The sequence below is a fragment of the Amaranthus tricolor genome, chromosome 1, assembly GCF_026212465.1.
Source record: "Amaranthus tricolor cultivar Red isolate AtriRed21 chromosome 1, ASM2621246v1, whole genome shotgun sequence".
Taxonomy (NCBI): domain Eukaryota; kingdom Viridiplantae; phylum Streptophyta; class Magnoliopsida; order Caryophyllales; family Amaranthaceae; genus Amaranthus; species Amaranthus tricolor.
The window spans coordinates 13253640-13265523 of record NC_080047.1 but is presented as its reverse complement, the minus strand read 5'-3'; the positions used below and the strand labels follow the sequence as shown (position 1 = coordinate 13265523).

At 31.8% G+C, this 11884-nt stretch overlaps 2 protein-coding genes across 2 annotated transcripts; one reads left to right on the top strand and one right to left on the bottom strand.

The window, feature by feature from the left end:
- The first annotated feature begins 976 nt into the window (after positions 1–976).
- On the top strand, positions 977–2754 carry LOC130821815 (uncharacterized). The gene is made up of 3 exons (XM_057687606.1): positions 977–1339; positions 1934–1975; positions 2049–2754. Exons 1-3 carry the CDS (start codon positions 1226–1228, stop codon positions 2436–2438), a joined length of 546 nt encoding a protein of 181 aa, XP_057543589.1. The 5' UTR covers positions 977–1225; the 3' UTR covers positions 2439–2754.
- Positions 2755–4714: 1960 nt separating this feature from the next.
- Positions 4715–10753, bottom strand: LOC130821622 (ubiquitin-conjugating enzyme E2 36). The gene is made up of 8 exons (XM_057687412.1): positions 10365–10753; positions 10177–10204; positions 9938–10024; positions 8623–8681; positions 6221–6262; positions 6066–6139; positions 5435–5532; positions 4715–5129 (listed from the first exon to the last, which is right to left on the bottom strand). Exons 1-8 carry the CDS (start codon positions 10398–10400, stop codon positions 5092–5094), a joined length of 462 nt encoding a protein of 153 aa, XP_057543395.1. The 5' UTR covers positions 10401–10753; the 3' UTR covers positions 4715–5091.
- Positions 10754–11884: the final 1131 nt, after the last annotated feature.

The following is an 11884-nucleotide window of genomic DNA, read 5'->3' as shown; positions in this document are numbered from 1 at the left end:
CAATGCCACATACTAGTATATAGAGTATAACAAACTAAGTTGAATAAAAACATATGATAAAAAAATTTAAATATGCCAAATTTAAAATTGTTGACAATAATGCCCCAATCAATCAAATAGCAAATATATCAAATCTCTTGTTTTGGACTTTAGTTGCTCCTTTAAAATAATCGAAGCAAACGCCAAGGATTACCGTAAATCATATATACTAATAAAAAAAATTAGAAACTAATAAACGTCATTTTTTAAGGAGCATTGACAAATGAAATTATTTTAGTAGATAATAGTTAATTACATGATAATATTTACTTAATTTAGATTGTTTTTTTTAAAAAATTGGAATTAAATTAGGTAAAGTATTTATATAATTTATCATAACAATATTATATACCTCACATAGAATTTGATATGTTTAATTGAATAAATAAGTGATATATTCAATTGAGAACTTTGTAAAAAATCAGTATTTAATTTTTGTTTTTAAAATCATGTCTTTAATAAATTTAATCACGATAATATATATTTGTATTATTTTTTAAAAGTTATACATTTATATATTTCATAATAATAAATTTGTACGTTTTACGAATTTCTCTGCTATTTTTATTAGTTGCTACAGATAGTGATATTTTCTCCTCACAAAATTTTATGTTACTATCTATAGCAACTAATAAAAACGAACTAATAAAAACGTGAGAAAGTATGAAATAGTTAAGATAACTCTTGACGTTTGAATGCTTGTGTTGGGTTGCTAGCTTGCTATCATATGTGGAATTTGCTCTCCCTCTAAATGGTGCATTGTGCAAACTCACTCATCACAATTATTTTTCTCTTAATATTTCTCCTTTATACACAAGTTTTAGTATTTACGATCATTTATTCTACACACTTCTAACACATTTCTAGCTAATCATTCATCTATTACTATAATACCAATTTCCTTTTCTTCTTATCTTGCCCTGAATTACGCATATTATGGACACTTTAACTAAGTTAGACTCAGTTTTTATTTGGGGCAAATTTAATGGGTTTAAGGAGTAGTCGTTAGTTTTTAACTTGAGAGGGAGAAATAGAATGCCCGGGAAAATAATGACAAAACTAGAATTCAAATCAAATTGCGCTTATAAATACAGCCATAGCCAGCGAAGCTTCACCTCCAGAACTTTTAAATTCTAACCACAATCAGTTGTAGAAGAGAGAGAAAAACAAATTAAGAGTGAGAAAGATGAAAAAAATGGAGATCCCAGCGTCGAAGAAAAAGATGTTCTATCTCGAAAACTATCTAGATCTCCTTCAATCTCGTGATTTTTCCAACATCACTGCTGATCATCTCAATAAAGTATGATCTTCTCTGTATCTTTCACTCTTTCGTTGATTTGATTTCTACTATTACGTGAATTATATATGTAAAGTTTTTCACTATTTTGTTTAAATTATAATCTTGTAATGTAATTTCGCATTGTTCTAATTGTTGATTCAAACTTCAACTTCAATTTTACTGATATCGGTAAAAGAATGTTCAAAGTCCTCTTCTGTTTTTGTTAATCGGAGCTGTCGGGAGTGATAACTCGAAATAAAGAAAATGTTGTGTTGTGAGAATCTACAGCCAGCTTTTTGTACTTGAAACGTAAATGAATTTTAAAAAATTAAATGTATGCTGATTGTTCTGATTTGATCCATTTTAGCATTACGTGAAAGAGTCGTCGATAAATTTTCGCTAGTTCTAAAATTTCTAAACTAGAACATTGATATCAACAATCTAACATTAATCTGATTTTGTCATCCATTCGCGAATCTCCATTGGTTTAGAAATGGAACTGAAATTTGTTGTATAACAATAAGCTACAGCAATATAATAACAATTGTTCCATTTGAAAATTTTCAAAAACTTTGTCATATTTTGTGAATTTAACTGTTTTTCTCATTGATACAGATAGTTAAAATTCACGGTTTCAAAAAACTCGGTCCAAAAAAGGTTTGAATCTCACCTCATCCTCATCTTCTCCTTCATCATATCTCTCCATGATTTACTGACCAAATTTTTACAGGAAACAAAGGATGCAGTGAGAGAATTGGAACTGATGAATCCAGTACGATCAACTTTAAATGAAGAAATTTCAGCATCAAACATGACATTGAACGACACAATGAAAGATCTCAAAGCTCTAAACTGGCCTGAGACTTTAATCAATTCAATAACTGATATCAAAGTAGAGAACTACGGTCGTCTTCCCAATCCTACTTCCACTAAAGCCACAACACCTAGCTCTCAAAAAGTAACAAAAAGGAGTAATATAGCATCGTTTAAGTGTGGTCCAAAAAAGAATGACGTATCCGTTAGGGTACCTAAGAGGCCTAAGTTAGCTTCGTTGATGAGTACTAGTTCTGCTAGCGGTGCGAGCAACAGTACTAGTTCTGGTTCTTCTTCGATTGCATAAGCTTGTGCAGAGGCTTCTTAGCTTCAAATCGCAATGGAAGGATGTTCAATTTTGGATGTATTCAGAGGTATACAGATTTCATACTTTCTCTAGCTTTGGAGTAATCAAAATCTTAGTCGGTATTCTTAATTTTAATTAGTCAGGGTTCTATGGTGGTATAGGCTAGAAGCAACAACAGTTAGTTTGCTATACGGAAGATTTCAGCTTGATCATTTGTCATGTGATTTTCTTAGTTTATATTAGCGGCACACTATTTCACATGATATGATTGTAATAGGAGTACCTTGTTTTTGTTATTAAAGAAGTTGGAAATATTGGTTGTTATAACATTTTTGATACTTATTTCTATATCATACGTCATATAATCAATAGATCATGGAAAAAACATGCAATTTTAGAATATTTATTATTTTTTAAATTTTTATTTTTGATTTTCCATGTAGTTTTTATTTGTGTGTTTTAGTATTAAAACTTAAAGATTTCGTACCATATAATTTGATTGTGTTATTTATTATAATATATCTAAATTTAGACGTGTTTATGGAGACAATACTTATTATTCTTTTGCTACATTCTTTATTACATAGAATTTGATTATGAAGCAAATGGTGTTACTTTTAAAAGTGGTAGAGTGTGATAAGTTCCTTATACTCCTATTAGTATATTAGTGTGCCATTGTATCCAACTTTGCTTCATATGCTTTTTTGGTTTGTTTAATATTGTTTGCCCATTAGATCTTTTGTACATGACCCCACGTTCCCACTTATAAATTATAATACTGTACTACTACTTCAATCTCATAGAATTTGTATTTTTTTTCTTTAAATCTGTCTTATAAATTATGTTTTTTTTGGTTTTGATTATGATTATATATTTTCTTTAATTTTTCATCCACGCATTACACTTATAGAAAAACTATATTTTTTTATCACTTTTTCTCTCTTTTTTTGATTCACGCAAAATTAGTACATGGGTAAAAATCATAGATAGAGAAAATAAAACTTAAAAATTATTTATCTCCCCTATATCAAAACCTGTATTTAATCAAACCATAAGAACTTGTTTCTTTGGTTTAGAGGGAATTATCTACCCGCTAATTTTAAGCATATCAAATAACTCATTGAAGGTCTCATAATTTTTATTCTTAGTGTGTTTCAAAAACATAGCTTAAAGATGAGCGAAGATTTAAAAATCTTTCATATTCATGAATTATTTTTGCAATTTGGGGATCATAAATGTCAACATCAAATATAAATAACATCTAATGATCTTTTAGTGGCGGCTTCATAAGCTACTTGTTCATCAACAAAGGCATTAAGTGTGGTTCATATGAAATTGAAGTTTCAAGAACATTCAATTTCCGTCATGGTTGCGAAAATTTCTCAAATACTTTCACCAATCAAGAAAGTTATTTTCATTACGTTTTCCTTTAAGAGAATCGAAAATAAACCAAAATTAAAGAACGTGTTATTGTCGAATAATTTGTCATTCATAAATGAAATAATTTTAAGTGTGAGAAAATCATGATTATCATGAATCCATAATTTTTTGACAAATTAAAAGAAATTCATTCCATCAAATTAAATTAAATATCCCTTTTAATTTATTGATTTCAAGACCCTATTTCAAAGACCCTAAGTAAATTTTTGTCACCCAAAATTAATGGTTATAAGTAGAGAAAATATTTCTTAATTATTTCTGAGTATGTTAATGGAACACATGCGGATGTCAATTTGGATAGTGGTGAACATATTTAGAATTGACAGTGGTGAACATATTTGGTGGTACGGTGTTTTGAAAATTGAAGTTGGACAGTAGTTGCACATTTTGGGTGAAATCTTCTTTAATTTTCGCTTTCGTTGTATCTCTCTTAATTTGATATTGTGGTTGTACTCTAGAATTTGGCAGACCCTCTTAAGTCCCGTGGTTTACATCCCTCATGCCGAACGGTTTTTCATTGTTGGTTGTTATTGGTATATTGTTGGTTATTTTTATATATGCTTATTGTTGTTTAAATTTGGTGATTGAAGTAAATTAGGATTTCATCATAATTTTGGTTGATTATCTTGCTTATATTGATCTTGGAGTGGGTATTATCGCTTAAACTTCCTACATTGTCCTTTACATTCTGAACCCATATTCATATGCAACATTATTATTTCAGACTCGACTCATTATATCGGCATGAATACTTAAACTGTTGATTTAACCACAATTCCAGATAATTAACCAGGACGGTCAGCAGATCTGCAAATTATAATTCCTTCCTCCAAGGATTCAAAAAAATAGCTCAGTAAGAAATATTAATCATTATCAAAATAAGAGGGGAATGATTCAGAAATCAAAATACATCACCAGAAAATGCTGCTGAGCACAACAAAATCTAAAGCACAAAGGAAAAACAAGAAAATGGGGTTGGGGTAGAGAATTTTGAAAGAGCATACAGAAATATAATAAGCATTACAAATTCAGAATACAGTACATAACTGAATCAGTTTTGTTATGAAAATCATCTACAACCAGCAATTGGAGGCCTTCAAGTCATGAGATGAATTGTCAAAACATGACTCTTTTCATTTCCATAAAGAAACTAGCAACTGTAATTTGGTTTTAAGGTACAATGCAGAAATGCAATTGTTGTATATGCTCTTTGTCAAGCACCTGTCGCATATAAGCGCGTCCATTCCTTTGCTGCAACATCACAGTTGTCCAGTACACGTATTAGTCGGCATTCGATCATGTACATTCACAATAAAATTTATAGATGTATACGCATCAGTGTAAGTGTTATATTTTTAACAAATATTAATGACAATTAAACTTGGAGACTCTGAAGCTTGGTAGTTTTAGCACTCCTTTAGCACCTAAATATCATTTCTAAGCTACAAATCCTTTATTTAGGGTCATATGACCAATAATTGAACCCAACAAAAAATTCCTTTTAAAACTTTGGGCAGATTGGCAAGTGTATTAAAGAGTAAAGCGCTATTGCAAACCTGTTTCCACTGCTTCAGCTTCATTACTCTTCCAGTGCTTTGCAACGTTCTCCGAAAGTGGATCATCTGGGTTGGGAGCACTCAAAAGAGCCTGGATACTGATAAGAAATAAATTTCACTGTCATTGACTCTGAAGGGTAAAATAATTAAATTAAGCAACTACAACATTTAGTATATTATGCATAAGGCTTTTTAAGACATTCAGCAATAGAATCAGAAATTCGAGTTTGAACCATTTCGTGTTTTATTATGAAGTTTGGTTGTACATCCGTGTACAGATCCAGATCATCATACATGGTTGGAGTTGGTGTGTGCTATTATCTCAGTTTTGCACCCAGCTTTCAGTATTAAATGTCAAATATCAATAAATTTGACGATGATGCGCAACTTCACTCGCTCCCCACAAAAAAACTCACAATCGAATCGCAATATTCAATTATCATTATTCAGATATTATAAAAGGCTAATATTTAACATATATGCTAAGACGAATCAAATAAGGTTCAGCATGATAATATATATATATATATATATATATATATATATATATATAACCAATAGCTGGCTGCATTTTTATACCTTGAATACATTCAATCATCACATTCAGATGTATCAACAAGTCACGACTTACCTCAGTAGTACTGTTCGGATCTGCAGGGCTGGACTCCATTTATCTTTAAGGATGTCTAAGCATATCCTTCCAAGCTGCACAAACAAAGTCTCATATTAACTTGGAGAAATCAATCAAAGAACACAGGCCTTAGGATCAAGAAAGTAGCTTCACACCTTATCAATATTCGGATGATATATCTTAGTCAAGAAGCGGACCTGATCCAAGAGAACATAGATCATGAGAATATTAATTTAATTTCCATAAATGTAAAACTAAGCAATTAGTTTAGTAGAAACCTTTAAAAAAGAACTATATATTAGCTAGAGAGAAAAAAAATCTAGAACACAGCTTTTATTTTAAGATAGCTTAAAACCACATTAAAGTCAAATAGAAGGACAAACCAAACACAAGGAGAACAAAAATATGGGCATCAACATAATCACATTTATAAAAGAATAGGCACACCCAATTTGATGTCCATATAATTGCCCAAATAAACGTTTAGATGATGCTAACTAAGAGGAGAAAATAAAGTACAGCAGAAAAATACAGCCTAGTAAATGATGTCTAAACCCATACAGTGCACAGAAGATTTATAAAGATAACAAAGACAAAAGACAGACATGAAGTTAAGATTACATGTACAATGTCTTGTCCAATTTTATGTCACCTTCCAATTCTCTGAGACATCAAGCTCAAGCCCAATTTGTTGGGATTAAGACTTTGCTTGTTGTGTAATCAAGCAAAAATATTAATACTGAATAGAGTTATGTTATTACTTCTTTTTGCTGAAGTGGGTTCGGACAGAGTACATGGGATGAATATTCATGCAGAACATGATTGCCTTAGAGTGTTTCAACATCTTTTCTACCCAACTTTCAATACCACAGGTTCCTATTCTTTATCATATTTATGAATGAGCACCAATGTATTATTTCCTTGGAAAAGAGCCATCACTAAAAATAAAAACTTCAATACATGTGAGAGATTACATAAAGCTTCTGTGAAGCCAAAAGGTATAAACAGGTGATTGGTGAACCATGAGCATTCAAAGATGAAATGGTGCTTTCGGAAGTCAGAACCAATAAGAAGGCATGAATAATTCGTGATCAAAGCAACAACATAATATGCAATATAGTGACAAGTGATTAGGAAAACCAATTGTTCAGAGGTGCTCTAGGCTTTTAATTTAAGTCTTGATTTGCTAGATTCTTTTGACAGCTGTCAAGTTTTGATTTCTAGTTCAGCTAGTATAGATAAGTAGGGTCAGGCAAGTTTTTTTCCTTTTTAATCTAATATTAGTTAGAATTAGGACCACACCTTTGCCTAAAGACACTCTATCCAGATTTGGGAAGAATTGGAACCAAAACTTTTGATACGGTGAGAATCCAACATATATAATGTATGTTGAATTCTCACTCTCTTAAAAGGTCCGATTCTATTCTTCCCTTTTTGGATAGAGAATCGATGCTCCCTCCATCGACAAACGACGTTGATCATTTCTTTTTCACGGTCTTCAATGCCAAATTTGGACCACTTTATCATTTTTTTATCTTTAGTTATGCATTCATAAAAATTATAGATGTTGATTCATTAAAAATAACTAAACTAACAAGTTATCATATATTAACTATTTTCTTGTAGGCAAATAAGAATTAATAGTCACAGTTTTCCAACATTGACTTTAAAAAAGAAAACAGGACTTTATATGTAAATGGAAGGAGTACATTTTTGCTAATGACTCAAGTCCATACAATTGTAGATTATATTTACAACATCTAGTCAATTCAATGCCATTTACCAAAACAAAGTTCAATTAAAGAAAATTTGAAGATAGTCATAGAAAAGTAGTTGCAACTTGCAACAAAAGAAAAACTTAATTCTGCACATTTCCACCTCATTGTTCAAACTATCCAAATGAATCACTCACAAACCATTGTCTTTTACCAAAGCATGTAGTGCTTCCGAGATAGAGTAGCCTCTATCTAGCTTAGGAATCACATATAATAAAAAAGATCAGATTTTGAAAACCCTGGCAATTTACAATGACATCTCCCCCCAATGCAACATGGTTGCTGCCTCAACATAAATTTTCAGGTTCCACAGTTAAAAAGAGAATACTACACTTTTTCCCATAAAAAAATAATAATGCCAAAGCCTTCATCCCAAAAAGTATGGTCACGTAATCCATGAAAATGAAAGGCCAAAATAATAATATTGACGACCTAGATTCCATCTAGGCATCACCTTTAACTTCCAAACAAAAAACAAAAAATATTAAGCATAAGCTCCAAATGAGGATCACCACTTACAACTCAAGCAATGGAAAAATAAGAAGAATACAGAAGAGGGCAGAAATTCTAACTAAAGACAGCTAAATAGTGTGGAACGATAATGGCTCCTACATAAGAGAATTTAGAAACATCATTTTCCTTCTTGAAAACATGATAACCAAATTTTAGACTACTAACAGTCAAGCTTCTCAGGGTTGGTCAACAAACGATAAGCAGCCACCACTAGAATTGTAATCCAAGTTCAATTTCATACCAAAAAAAAATAAATAAATGCACAATACCTTTGGAGGTGCCATTGGATACTCTTCTGGAAGAAACAACTCCAACTTGAAGACCCCCCCTATACATTAGTAAAAATTTGAAAAAATCAATTAACCTGTAAGAACGAATGGACAACATGCATTGACAGGGATAAACAATACACCAATTATTGCCAAAAGGAATAATGCAAACAGTGGCCCATCAAACAATTACCACACTGCTAGGTCAGAATAAAGATTCACAACTGCAAGTATGGATCTGCATATCACTTTGAATTACTTTACCCAGAAAGGCATAGTGAATATATCCTGGTGAAGTCCATAAAAGTTATAGAAGCCGGAAAAAAATTGGTTTTAGACAGATTTAAATAAACAAAATGGTACAGAAGACATCTAGAATTTATAAACTAGTGAAATACAAGGATGGAGGGGGATTGGCACTTATTTAAGAAAAAATTGGTAGGAACCCTCTCCTTTAGGTGAAAAGCTACAAGGCAATCAAAATGATCTCACACTCCCTCATTCGAGAAAAAACAATGAAACCCTCTAAAATGAAAGACAAAAGGAGGGGTGAATCCATGAAAGGGACAACTGCAACTCACACATAGATAACTAGGTCAGTTCTTGATTTTGCAAGTTAGACCAACGCGACAATTATTTTTCAGCAAGATGAGATTTGGTAAGATATCCAAATCAGAAGTACATAATTCTTGAAGTTAATAATTGGTACGTAATTTGCTAAGTTGAGGAAAGAGTAAGAAAGTTCGAATTACGCAATTACACTCCAAGGCCGTAATTGATAAACCTTCCATAACAACACTCGGTAAATTGAATACACTGTATCTAGATCACCAATAAAATGCTAAAATAATATTTCACTCATTAGATAAAATTCCCCAATGCTCTCCATATGTATGTATAGATACACAACACCGAATTAGAGTCACTATACACAACCCGTAAGGATCAATTATTCCAATGAAAAATTAAAACAAACTCTCAACCCTCAAAAACCCTTTCTAACTATCTACGATATCGTGATCTAGATAGAGATATGCAAAGCAGATTAAAAGCAAAAATACTCATCCATCAGAATAAATTTCCCACAAGATGACGACTACAAATCTCCTTACCAACCCACAATTATTGCCTTATCTCATTCACGAAAAACCCAACAATTGTACAAAATTAGATATCAGAAAATTGAATGGAACCATGAAAAACACAAAAAAAAAAAAAAATTCATACACATACATATAACAAAAAAGATATGATCAGAATGGAACAAAATGAGTAAAAACAAAGTTAAAAAAGATAAAAGGTTACAGATTTGAACCTTCATAAGGAGATTGAGTAGGACCAAGAATCATAACATTGAAGTAGCGCATATTCTCTTCTGAGGGAGAAGCGCTAATTCCAGGAGCTACATTAAAAATCAGGCACAAGTAAACAATTGAGTCAAAAACTGAACAAAATCCAAACATCAAAAGTAAAATAAATTCAAAAAGCACTACTCCTGCTAGGATCAAACTGCTTCAAAAACAAAAATCGGAGGAATGAAAGGGAAGAGAAGACCTGGCTCGCTAAGCAGACGTTGTGTTTCCTGTTCAACAATCAATCCAATCATACAACGAAAGCAGAAAAACCATTAGTGATCGCACAAAAACATCGAAACAAATCGAGGAAATCACAAAATTGAATAAACGATGTCGAAAAAGAGATCGCAAAATTGGAAAGAGATGAAAGATTGAGCAAGAGGGTACCTTGATAATCCTTCGAGGAAGATTGCTGTTCGCCATTTTTGAGAGCAGAAAAGGGTGGGGTGTGCTACTGCTGTCTGCTAGATCGGGGAAAGAGAGAGAACGAAGGAATGAAGATTTGGAAAGGAGAGAGCAGAAATAGAGTCTGGTGGAGGGCTTTATGTTCCACAAGCTATAAGTTGCTCCTAGGTGAAAATATGAACAAAATAAGCTTTATTTTTGTCTAAAAAATATCGCAAAATAAGTTTGATAAAATTTTATTTTCCAAAATAAGTGTTTTTTAGTTCAAACATATGATATGATAATGTTTGTTATTGCTTACAGTGGGCGGTTATTAAAATGGAGTTAAAACGCAATAATGGTCCGTTATTACTAACAGGGGTAACAAGGGGCGATTGCTAATTACTTGGGCTGATTTTTTTTGACATAATTGACTGTCATTGGCCTTAGATGTTAATGACCCGTTGTTAGTAACAGTTGGCAATTATTTTCCCATATACCTTAGTCTAAGCTTTTGTTCGTATATAGCCTATTGTTACTAATAGCGGGTGATTACTTAAGCTGAGTCAAAAAAGTCAGCCCAACAATCGCCCACTATTACTAACAATGGGCGATTGCTAGGGTGACTTTTTTTTTACTCAGTTTGACTAATCATCTATTGTTAGTAACAAAAAACATAACCATACCTCAGGTTTGGACTAAGAGATGCTAATTTTGGGAAATAAAAGTTTACCAAGCTCACTTTGAAAATTTTTTTTAACAAAAAATTATTTTTTTTAAATTTTCCTCTTAAGTTGTCATTGGAAAACCACGTAATTTGAAGAAAATAAACACGTTTTGGATAAAAAAATATTCCCAAGATAAGATTGGGGAAAACTTATTTTCCGAAATTAACGTTTCCCTGTCCAAACTTATGGTTAGGTACTGTTCGTTGTTAGTAAGCGAACAAAACAATGTTGGTAAAAAAGATCAAGATGTTTGTTTGCTGTTACTAACAGATACAACCAAACAAACTCGTGACTATTTTTTTTGACTTTTTTCTTTTTACTTAAAAACTAGTTGTTGTAACTTTTCAAACTAGTCGTTACGTTGTTTGCTGTTACTAACAGCAAACAATAGTTTTATAAATACACATCAAAATGGCTTAATTTATCACATCCAAATTCAATTAAACTAGAAACAAAACCATTTTGAAGTTAAGTAAAGGTATTTTCTTACAACTTATGTTCATATTGAATGTTTTTAATTAATGTTATTATGTTATTTTATTAGTATATGTCAAAGCCTTATTCAATGGAAGAGCATTGTCATTGTAGTCATGAAGCTGAATATGATCATGATTGGAGCGACGTTGATCCTGGTCGTCAATATGTTGCTTATCCACTTGTCCATGGTGAAGCATTGGGATGTACCTACTTTTGGATGGGTAGATCTAGAGAGCACCCGATGGAAAAAAGACATTAAGCTCGATAAAGAGAAGGAGGAGCTTAGAAACGAGATATATAACTTGAGAAAGGATGTAG